At 40.2% G+C, this 12,234-nt stretch overlaps 1 protein-coding gene across 1 annotated transcript in view; it reads left to right on the forward strand.

Annotated features, from left to right (window-relative positions):
* The window catches only part of LOC121439847 (dedicator of cytokinesis protein 11-like), a 200,977-nt gene that overhangs the window by 184,460 nt on the left and 4,283 nt on the right, over positions 1-12,234 (forward strand). The window contains 5 exon segments of the mRNA XM_041640459.1: positions 975-1,121; positions 6,999-7,209; positions 7,551-7,741; positions 8,189-8,289; positions 10,224-10,362. Of these exon segments, the coding sequence (XP_041496393.1) occupies positions 975-1,121; positions 6,999-7,209; positions 7,551-7,741; positions 8,189-8,289; positions 10,224-10,362 (789 nt within the window).

Consider the following 12,234-nt stretch of genomic DNA (forward strand, 5'->3'; position numbering starts at 1 on the left):
CACATGCTGACAGAAACAAATGCACATCAAATAAAATAATTAATTAAAAAATTTAAAAAACAAAATCTGTTAAAATAAACACGACATTATATATGGGAACCACTCTTAATAAAATCCACAAAAATAAAAAACATCCTTCTTAGTTTATTCCTTCTACCAATAATATGGTTCATATATTTTTGAATTTGAGTACACACAGAAGAAAGAAAATCTAACATGGGAATACTTAATAAAAATAAGAAATACTTCCTGATGACACCTTCCTCTTCCAGACAATATGTTTGTATACTTGTACATTTGACAGTTCTCACTTATTCGAAGTTAGAAGGTTGAATATGTGCTTGTGTCTTTAATATGTCATTATATTATTAATAATATAAATTTTATAATATAATATAAATATATAATAAATATTAATAATATCTAATATGCTAAAATTAAAATATTAATATTGTCTTAGAGTTTCTATTGCTATAATGGACATCATGACAAAAGACAACTTCTGGAGGAAAGGGTTGATTTCAGCTTACAGCTAATTAAGCCAGCTCCATTATTGAGAAAGTCCGAGCAGGAGCTCAAGGCAGGAACCTGGAGGCAGGAGCTGATGCAGAGGCCATAGAGGAATGTTACTTACTACTTACTTGCTCCCCATGGCTTGCTCAGCCTGCTTTCTTATAGACCCCAGGCCCACTGGTCCAGGGTTGATACCATTTTTCGGTGAGTTGGGCCCTCACACATCAATCATTACTTAAGAAAATGCCCCACAGGCCTATCTGATAAGGCATTTTCTCTATTGAGGTTGCAACTTACCAAATTATTCTAGCTATGTCAAGGTGACGTAAAACTAGTCAGCATAAATATGTTAAAACTAATATAAGTGTATTCAAATATATTGCCACTAGCTATGCAGATTTTTCTTGAATGCTTTTTACATATACTATTTGTAAACTATTATTCGTTTACCTTTCTAATAGTCTTTTTTTGAAGAAGAAGATGGAAAAGAATACATCTATAAAGAACCCAAGCTCACAGGCCTTTCAGAGATTTCCTTGAGACTTGTGAAACTTTATGGTGAAAAATTTGGTACTGAAAATGTCAAAATAATTCAAGATTCAGACAAGGTAACCTGTGTCATGCATTTGGAAATCGTTGTTAACTTATTTCAGGCCCAGTGTGTTGCTCCTGATATATGGGATAGACACATGGAAGTAGAATCTATCAGATGACAGAAAGAATGGAGGCTTTGAAATCAGGGAGACCAGGGCTCAAATCTCCATTCTCTGTTAACGGTGTGATGATAGGAATGTCACTTAACCCCTCTGTATTTGATTTTTGTCAATTGTACCTTCCTCATGAGGTTGTTATGCACATAAAATGAGTTACTATGTAGAAAGTGACTATACAGTTACATTAAAAGCATTCATTAATAATAATAGAAGAGACGGGTTTTTAATACAGTTCAGCTGCTGAACATTCAGCTCTACAGCCTGGCTCTTTGTTTCTTCTCTCATACATCCTAAAGGAAGTTTCCCTTCCTTCTGCCCTTCTCCGTTCTCCCCTCCCCCTCCCATCTCCCCCAGATCCACTTCTCCTGTTTCCCTTCAAAAAAAAAAAAGAGCAGGCCTCCCAGAGATAACAACCAAACACAGCATAATAAGCTACAATAAGACTAGGCAGAAACCCTCATATTAAGTACAGCATGATTCTTAGTTGGATTCTTAGTTGGCTACTGTATGGCTCAAATCATCCGGAGACAGAGAGGGTTGTTATATTGTGCTAAAATAATCCAATTCAATGAGAGTGGCCATACTTGCATTTTATTGTTGTTCTTATTTGGCTTGTGTGCAAATATGTTTATATGCACATGTGAGCACATGCATGTGGAAGGTGGACGTCACTGTTGAATGTCTTCAGCCACTCTCCACCTAAACCTGGAACTCTCTAAATTAGCTGGCTGGCTGCCCAGCTGTCTCTGTCTCCCTGGGACTAGGATTACAGGTGTCCGGTGCCACACCCAGCTTTTTCATATGGTTCTGGTGCTCAAATTCGGGTCCTCATGCCTGGATTCTCAAGGGTTTTACTGCAGTTCCCAACCCCCAATGTTTTGCTTTGGTTTTTGGCTGATCTCAGACTCAACAACTGTGCTCCCCTTTAACTTCCTTAGTGCTGGGATTACAAGCATGGGTTGTGGCCACATTTCCAATGAAGTCGGTTTCCAGAGAGACATTTTTGGTCTTGCCCCAAATAGTATCCATCCCATTAAACCCTACCATAATGAGGTGTGAAAAATTCTAGCAGGAGAGGCTATTTTGTAGGGAATGTACCGCTGCTTCTAGACAGCCTTGGGAACTCAGAATGCCTGTGACCTAACAGTTGCCAGGATGAGAGTTCATGCTGAGGTGGAAGAGAAAGGGCTTCCCCTGTGCAGAGTTTGTGGCTACATTTACTCAGCAACTTCCAACAAAGCACCTGAAATCAAGTAGACAGCATTGATGGAGAGAAAAATCTCACCTATCTCACCTTTTCACTTCCTAGACATGCCTGTATCCCCTGGGAATGCTGTTATCTTGAACACAGGCTTAAGACCTTTCAAAGTAGATGTGATGAAAGGGTCCAAATGAATATTTGGCAATGCTCTCTGCTGCTCCATAAGTTTCCCTAGTTTTTGTGGTTTGTCATTGAGGGGATAACAGGAAATTCCAGACCAGCCTGAGCCCCATAGTAAGAGCTTGTCTCACAACAAAGTCACAGTCTCATGGCGCATGCCCATGATGACCACTGTAGAAGTTATGGGTGAGCCAGACTCTGGCCCAAAGGCGTCTTTCTCTTTAATTCTGCATCTGGAAACCTAGCCCAATTGTGCTGCTGCAGAACCCCTGTCGGGACTCCTCACATGATGCTGCACTCTCACAGGTGGGGTACAAGTGGCCGTTCCTAGTTGTATAAAAACGGCAGTCATCCCTTCGAAGCTGGGGGTTCTACAGCCGTGGAATCAACCAACCACGGGTCTGAAGTGTTCAGAAAATACTGTATCTGTACTGCGTACGTGCAGACCTTTGGGTTTTGTTGTTTTGTTTTACTTTGTTGTGAGACAAGCTATTACTTTGGGGCTCAGGCTAGTCTGGAATCCCCTAAGAAGCCCAGTGTTGTATGTCACTATTCCCACGGAGATATGAACAAACATCTACTCATCCCAGATGGAAAACCAATGAGAGGCCAAAGTAAGGATGCCACCAAAGTTTACTTTGTTAAACCAGTGAGTTTGATCAGAGTGATTTATAGGACTATAGGTAAGAGGTTAGTTAGTAGACTAGACGTAACTCCAAGACAGCTGTGTCACCCAAAGGCCACTCCCAAATGGCTACTCCCAAAAGGAGGCAGCTCCATGGACTAGAAAGTGTCCCTTTCAGGCAGCTGCTTGTCTGTGAATGTCTCTCAGCGGTCCTTATGTATGCCTTGGCAAAGGACAGACCTAGTGAATATGGTCAGTTTCAGGGACCCTATAAGGTTTCTTATTTCTTCAAGCAAGCTTTCCTGTAAGATGAAGTATTTTATGTCCTAGAATATTGTGTCTCTTGATGAGCCACCTTGAAGAATGGACTGTTTAGAATCCCTTTATAATAGCCTGTATATTAGGGACCAAGATGGGGGGCTTTAACCTGTAGGAAACTGTCACACAACACTCACGCTGGCCAAGCATTTTTTAGACAGGATCTGACATAGGTAGGCCTAAAATGCAGGATCTGCCTCTACCTCCTCAGTGCTCAAACTATAGGTCTTCACTACCAAAGCCAGAAGACTTTTTCCTTCTAACTGTTCCCTAACTAATAGAGCATAACAAGCAATTGCCCAGCATTTATGTTGTATTTTCTGTCGCAAGTCATCCGGCGATGGTTTAAAAGCTGCAGAAGGGTAATTCCTCGGTTCTCTACAACTATTTTGCCACTTTCTATAAGGAATTCGATTTTTAATATTTAAAAGTAAAATTGAAAACATTGTTTTGCATGTGTGGTTTTTGTTGGGAGGACGGGGAGGCAGATTATGAGCCTGAGCTACCATGCCAAGCAAAACAAAATCCAAAACAAACCATTCTTCTGTGCTTGCCAAAGAACAAAATCTGCTTGAAGGCACAGTGAAGGCACAGGCAACTTGAGTGAAGTTTAGCAATGTCTTCCACTATCTTAAATGTGTGTGTCCTTTGGGCCAAAAATATCATGTTTAAAGTTTTCTATTATATTTATTTTAAAAGTTTATTTGTTTAAAGAAGTGTAGCGCTATATAAGCCTGGAAAGAGCCTGATACTCATATAGCTACCTGCATGGGAGGAATAAAGTATAATAGTAATATTTTTTTTCAAGACAGGGTTTCTTTGTAGCCTTGGAGCCTGTCTTGGAACTTGCTCTGTAGATCAGGCTGGCCTTGAACTCGCAGAGATCCGCCTGCCTCTATCTCTCCCAAGTGCTGGGATTAAAGGCATGTACCACCACTGCCTGGCTAATAATTTTAATGTATAGTCTCCTAGGAATGAAAAGAGTGATATATTTTTATTGTTGCTTTTTTGGTGGGGGAAGGTGTTGAGACAGTCTCACTTTGTGGCTCAGGCAGGCTAAAACTCCCTGTGTAGTCCAGGTTGGCTTCAAACTTTTTGCTTTTCACGGTGCTAGGAGTATAGGTGTTGTTAGCCACCATGTCTGGCAGCACAAAGGGTTTATCATATCAGTATGACAATATCAAAATATGTCATTAAATAATAGAAAGCAAGATGCAGGACATAGGGTTAATAAATACATTTGTATCAAAACTGCAAATCCACATAAACTTATCTCTGTATGTTTAGAAAATATATAGAGTCAAAGATAGAAAAAAATGTTGCTTATGATTATCCCTGAGAAATGGACCTAGAGACTCTGCTAGAAAGGATTTTTTTTGGCTATTCATATATACCCTGTGTACTACTTGACCTTTTATTTCCTATTTATGTTTCTTCTTAGCTAAATAATTACTTTGACTGAGGTTTTTCTAGAAAATTCCAGCTTTTAAATGTGAGAGAATTATTTCTGAGCCTTTTGGCTAAGATAAGTGAAACAGGAAAGAAAGGTTAATGTTTCCCAGCGAGCCAAGTAAATAGAAGGGGTTTAAAGAAGTTACCCAGTGTTAAGACATTACTTCCCCCCTGCAAATATGGAGAGGAAAAAGATACAGAGACTGTATGCAGGGAGATTTGTGTTGATTTTGTTTGTTTCTTTTATTTTTTTACTTAACACAGACAGGCGTGACTGATAAATGACAAAGATAGTAAGCACCCAGGACACAAGGCTGGTTTCATTGGGAAATACTGAAAGCAGATTCCAAGTTTTGTTTCAAATTAAGGAGAAAGGGTAGAATTTGCGAGCCGGCAGGGGACCCTTCAGCAAGGACAGCAGCAGCACTGCTTGGCATGGAATTGAGATGCCTCACGAAATGACCAGCAGCTGTGCTAGGCTTTTGTGTTTGGTGGTGGTGGTGGTGGTGGTGGTGGTGGTGGTGGTGGTGGTGGTGGTGGTGGTGGTTACTGGCAACTGAACCAAGTACCTTGTACATGCTAGGCAAGCATTCTACCAGTTGAATATATCCCCAATCCCACAACTAAACTCTTATGTCTTCCACATCAAATCGCTGTATGTCCCCGTGTTCTGTTCCTCTGCTAGCTAGGATTAAACTGATGTACAGGAGAATACTACTCTTGGAGGCTGAAGAGATGTTTCAGTGGTTGTGTGCACTTGCTGCTCTTGCAAAGAACCCAGGCTCGGTTCACAGCACCCACATAATGACTCACAACCATCTTTAACTCCAGTTCCAGTGATTTTGATGTTCACTCCGATCATGGCGAACATTGCATGCACATGGTGCATATACATGCATGTAGGCAAACTCTCATACACATAAAATCAAAATAAAATCTTTTTTAAAACTACTCATGATATCAAACATTGCTTGTGGACATCCAAATTGATAGGCTACCTTGTGGCATAATTAGGTAATTTGTTAAAATCCTTAAAGCTATATAAAACTTTGAACTAAACAATATTTTTCTACCAAACGTGTATCCTAAGGCAAACTATCAGAAAAAAAGAACACTTATAAATTCAAGGCTGTTCACCAAAGTATGACTTACAATAGCGAAATGTTAGAAAGTTACCAAATTGTCTGTTAGTAAGGGAATGAACCAGTAACTCATGTGTATTCATTCAGCCATTAAAAGTCATATCAAGCCACGCGTGAATTCACACCCGTAATTCACGCACTGGAGAGGCTAAAGGAGGAGACAGCTGTAAAATCAAAGCTGCTGTGGGTTCCTACTGAATTTCAGGCCAGCCTGAAATACAACGTGAAACCCTGTCTCAAATAATATAAATAAATTGTGTTAATGCTCCAGTGTAAACTATACTAGTTATAATATCTTCTTATTGAAGTAGATTTATATATTTAATAAATATTTAAGGACTCTGGTTATAAAACTGTTCATTGTGATCTCAGTTTTCAGAATATATGTGTCTAGAAACAATTGGAGGTGGGTGGTGGCGCACGCCTTCAATCCCAACAGTCGGGAGGAAGAAGCAGGCGGATCTCTGTGAGTTCCAGGCCAGCCTGGTCTACAAGAGCTAGTTCCAGGACAGGCTCCAAATCTACAGAGAAACCCTGTCTCAGGAAAAAAAAAGAAGGAAGGGAAAGAAATATGTGAAATGTGGATGTGGATCGTGTTAATTGCTGAGGGCTAAAATGTGTCTTTTGTTCTTTCTATATTTCTATAATCTCTCCGGGTTTTATATACCTTCCTTTTAGTAATAAATAAGCTATCTATAAAACCCAGCCACGATCTCCCCCAGGTAGTTTTCCAGTCAATCAGGGGCACAATTGCAATGCCAGTGTTTCTCGTGTGGTTTCAAAGCAGTAAGGTATACTTTCATTTTCTTTCCATTGGTTTCGGTTTAAAAAAAGACAAACAACTTTCTTTATAGGTAAATGCCAAGGAACTTGATCCAAAATTTGCTCATATACAAGTCACTTATGTGAAGCCCTATTTTGATGACAAAGAACTCACAGAAAGGAAGACAGAGTTTGAAAGAAATCATAATATCAACAGATTTGTTTTTGAGGCCCCTTATACCTTATCGGGCAAAAAGCAAGGCTGCATAGAAGAGCAGTGTAAACGCCGGAGCATCTTGACCAGTGAGTCGGAGTCTTTATGTTGCTTTGGTACTTTCTCATACACACAGCTACCAGTTGGCCAGCAGGAACACGTAACTGAAATTTTAATCATTGTTATTTTACAAGTTTATATAATCATGGCCTTGTAATAAACCATCGTTTCCCCATATGTCACTCCTAATTGCTTAGAGGTATCTCATAAAGATAATTTATCTTTTCAACCCGAAGCAGAAGGAACTATTTGGCACCCTAAGGAATTTTTTTAAGAAAAAGCAGAAGGTGTAAACAAGGCGATTGTGTTGTTTTTCCTTGGATTCCACCAAGTAAATGATTTTCTAAAATTGGTCTTTACCTTTTCATAGCTTCCAACTCATTTCCCTATGTGAAAAAGAGGATTCCTATCCACTGTGAGCAGCAGGTGAATCTAAAGCCAATAGATGTTGCTACTGATGAAATAAAAGACAGAACTGCAGAGCTGCACAAGCTTTGCTCCTCGGCTGATGTGGACATGATTCAGCTTCAGCTGAAGCTGCAGGGCTGCGTCTCTGTGCAGGTATGGTGCTCGTCCAATAAGGGCGCAGAGCAAGCATTGAATACAGTTGTGTGATATGTTCTTATATTGGCTGTGAAAAACAATTCTGTGTTTTTTTTTCATGTAAGAAATAAATCCCATTCAGTTTATATGAATGGTATATTATGTCAGAGACTTTAACATAAACCTCTGAGACCAGCCAAGCGCCAAGCCCTGTACTCATGCATCAGGAATCATTAACTAATTTATTGGTGTATCATTTTATCAGACTAATCCCTTTAGTTAATGATTTTTCACACAAACGTCTCAGAAACGTAAGTTGATAGTGAGGTCTGGGTTTCTTCTGTATCTTATTGTGCATCTGCTCTCCCCTCAGCCCTTGGAGGTTTTAGTGAGAAGGAAAAATGCAAAATTTCCTCCTGCTTACATGCTGGCCACACTGTCATTTTTTTCTCTTCTGTAATTTAGGTCAATGCTGGTCCCTTAGCCTATGCGAGGGCCTTCTTAAATGAAAGTCAAGCTACCAAGTATCCACCTAAGAAAGTGAATGAGTTGAAAGACATGTTTAGGTAAGTGTTAGTTTTCAGATCATACCTCTATTTTTTTTTCTTCCAGTTTCTTTAAGAAAAAAAAAAAGACAGCAGTAGAAATGCTTGCCAAGTAAGGGCATTCTCTGAGTTCTGCGTTTGCACTGATTAATTTACCTCCAAATGGCACTTTAAGTAGTCAGGAACCATATGATCTGTTTCATGCTCTGAAGTACTAACACTGCTCCTGTGACCCAAGGGATTAAATATGCCAGCTTACTTTATTGCTTTGGATATTTTAAGTGACACAAACACAGCCCTACATTCATTACGCGATTTCCTTCTTTGCCCGATTGACCTTGCCTTATAGCATTTCAGACCATCTAGGGCAGGAGTGAAGTGGAGCTGGAAAGGTTACACAGACTTCTTCTGGTCTCTGTGTTCTCACTTCCACTGGGACTCCACAGGTCTGGGGAATGCCTTAGCTTGTTTGCAGTGAGTAGCCCTGTAAGTTAAGGCATGTCTGAATCATCAGGAGAAAAGTCTGATTTATATGGAAACAGAATTAAACTATGGAACATGAGGACAAGTAGAGTAAAATAGACTAAGAAGAAAGATGGTAACCTATGCAGATGCAGAGTAGCCACTATTCAGCCATTCATCAATATTTATGAATAGGATTTGCCTGGCATGTGCAAGAGACTCCCCTAGTTTCTACGGCAAGAATACAAAACATGCATGCAATGGGATGCTTTACCCCCTTATGCATCCATTCTTAAATGTATGCATTAAGCACATGAAAATGAATGAAGGCTAGGTGGTGGTGGCGCATGCCTTTAATCCCAGCACTCAGGAGACAGAGGCAAGCGGATCTCTCTGAGTTCGAGGCCAGCCTGGTTTACAAGAGCTAGTTCCAGGACAGCTAGGCCTGTTACACAGAGAAACCCTGTCTCCAAAAACCAGAGAGAGAGAGAGAGAGAGAGAGAGAGAGAGAGAGAGAGAGAGAGAGAGAGAGAAACATTAATATAAACATAAGAAATAACCAAGGGAAAGACTTTTATATTTCCTCTACTCATTGTCCATATTCCTACCAGCCCAAGTACTTTGCACCTGTAATATACAACACTATTGACCTACTAGTAAGCCCCAAATGAATTCTGTTTGAAGCTTGACAGTAAATATTTCCATTAAGCTTCCCTGGGGTGTTGTAGGAGTTCCTTCTGTTCATGTGTTGCTTTCATTGGTTAGTGAATAAAGAAACTGCCTTGGCCTAGTTGATAGGGCAGAACTTAGGTAGGCAGAGAAGACAAAACTGAATTCTGGGAGGAAGAAAGCAGAGTCAGAGAGAGACACCATGGAGCCGCCAGAGACAGATGTGCCGAATCTTTGCCCATAAGCCACTGCCACGTGCCGATACATAGATTAATACAAATGGGCTAAATCAAGGTGTAAGAGTTAGCCAATAAGATGTTAGAGCTAATAGGCCAAGCAGTGATTTAATGAACACAGTTTTTGTGTGGTTATTTCCGGGCTAAGCTAGCTGGGTGGCCTGGACGAACAAGCGGCCCTCCCCCTTGCAACACCAGAGGCATATGTTTTGAGCCAGGTATTGATTTCTTTTGTTTTGTATCAAGACAGGCTCTGTCTCTAAAGCCTTAGCTAGCCCACAGCTTGCTATGTAGACCAGACTGACCTCAAACTCACAGAGACCCACCTGTGTCTGCCTACTGAATAATGGCATTAAAGGCATGTACCTGGTAGCGAACCAGGTCTTAAAAGCAGATCAGAAACTAAAGAAGAAAGATAAAATGTGTTTCAGACTTAAGAAGTGACCATAGCTAATAATGAGAAAGTGGAATATTCCAATCTTTCTTTAAGAAAGTCATAGTCAAAGTTAACTGACAAACTATGGTGGGTGACACTTTGTAAGAATCAGTAACGAAAGTTTAATCTTCTGTTTTCATGTTCATCCACAGGAAATTTATACAAGCATGTAGCATTGCACTTGAACTAAATGAGCGGCTAATTAAAGAGGATCAAATCGAGTACCATGAAGGGCTAAAATCAAATTTCAGAGACATGGTAAAGGAATTGTCTGACATTATCCATGAGCAGGCAAGTATTAACACTTTTCAAAATAAGGACAGCATCTGGGGTCCCTAAAGCACTACTTAGCAAACTACATTAGTTTGAAATGTATTACCCTTAAATTATTTAGTTTATATTAAATTTTTAAATTTAAATTTTTATTGAAATTTTAAAATTACACTTTAATTTATTTACCATGTGTGCATGTGTGGATTGTAGGTGTGCGTTGCATATAAGCCACAGTGCGCATGTAATATGGTACATGTGTGCCATAGTGTGTATGTGGAGATAGAGGAAAACATGCAGAACTCAGTTCTTTCCTTCCATCATGTGGGGGCCAGGGATTGACTTTAGGCTTGACTGCAAGCATTTTTAACTAGTGAGTCATTTTACTGGCCCATTAGCTGATACTTTAAAATTTGCTTACCTCGTATCTTCCACCATTTTAGTCTTGTAATGTGACTGTACCTTGGAGCAGTTACCTAAAACCGCTGTAGAAGTGGTGATCAGTAAGAGATCATTTTATTCTTTGTGCCGTGGCATTAAAGCCAACTGTCTAAGCACATCCGAATTAATCTTCTGTAAGCATTGAAAAGAGTCTCTCAAGAAGCGGCCCAAAGAGGTGAAAAGACTGGGCCAGTAGCCAAGTTCCTATGTGAAGTTATCTTGGTTAGAAGAAGGTAGACCCGGGCACTTGGGGAGATGGCTAAGTCAGTAAACAAAGTGGAGCCCAAAGAGGACATCCAATGTCATCCTTCGGACTTCCGCAGACGAGCACACACACATCCAGTGCACCTGCAGCAAGCCATGCACACTCCTGAACCTAAACAAAGACACACACATACACGCACACACACACACACACACACACACACACACACACACACATATGCAAATACAATAAGACCTTTTTAACTAGATACAGTTACATAGGAGATAGGCTAAATCACTAAGTGTTAGGAATAATTAGAACTACCTTAGGAAAACAGCCTGAAAATATTAAAGTGAGCCTTGCTCATAGTCAAACTCTGTCATCATTAAGTACTTCCCACATTTCATCTCCACTGACCCTTCTAGAAATCCTGAGTCGTGTTGCTAGACTATCTGCTGAGGCCCTGGAATTTGTGTTTACATCCACTTTGCATATGGATTGCCAGTAAAACGTCTTTATCATGTTGTAAAAGTTGTGGCAGAGTGATCTGCTTCCTCCCTGACAGAGCGTTTGAGCTTATCATAAAGCCTTCTTTATTTTCTCTTCAATGAAAACACAGAACAAATTATTTTTTTTTCCTCTAAGACAAGGTTTCCTCTAGCCCAGATGGGCCTCAAACTTACATACAACCAAAGCTAGTTTTGAATTCCTGCTCTTCCTGCCTGTCCCTGCCTTCTGAGTGCTGGAATTATAGGCATGAGTCATCATGCCAGGCTCAGACAATATATTCTGAAAGCGGACCCTTAAAGTCTAGCATGGTGGTATACGTTGGTAATTCCAGGATAGTGAGTTCAAGGCCAACCTGGACTACTATGGAGTTTCTAGGCCAGCTTGGTATGTATAAACAAGACAGGAGAAATAAAGAAAACAGACTAGTCCTGCAAAGAGAGAAGTTCATTTATTTATTTTAGAATCTGGATTTGAGTGTTTGAAGGCAGCCACTCCCTGTGGGAGACTCTCACATAGCTTGCCTTATAGCTCAGCCCAGTGCTTGGTAGAAAGACTTGTCAGACAACAAAAGCTAGCTGACTCTCAGTTAAACCTCCCAGGTCCCCACATTTCTTCGGTATGCTTTGACTTAAAGAGCTTTGAGAAATCTCATCGCTGGGTGTGACCATGAGTTTACTTTTCTAATCACTGCCATCTGCTCGTTATGGAGAACCAGGATGGGCCAGAATTAAGTGGTT

Source organism: Microtus oregoni, unplaced genomic scaffold (genome assembly GCF_018167655.1).
Source record: "Microtus oregoni isolate MIOR12 unplaced genomic scaffold, Mior012 000063F_ref0000156, whole genome shotgun sequence".
Taxonomy (NCBI): Eukaryota; Metazoa; Chordata; class Mammalia; order Rodentia; family Cricetidae; genus Microtus; species Microtus oregoni.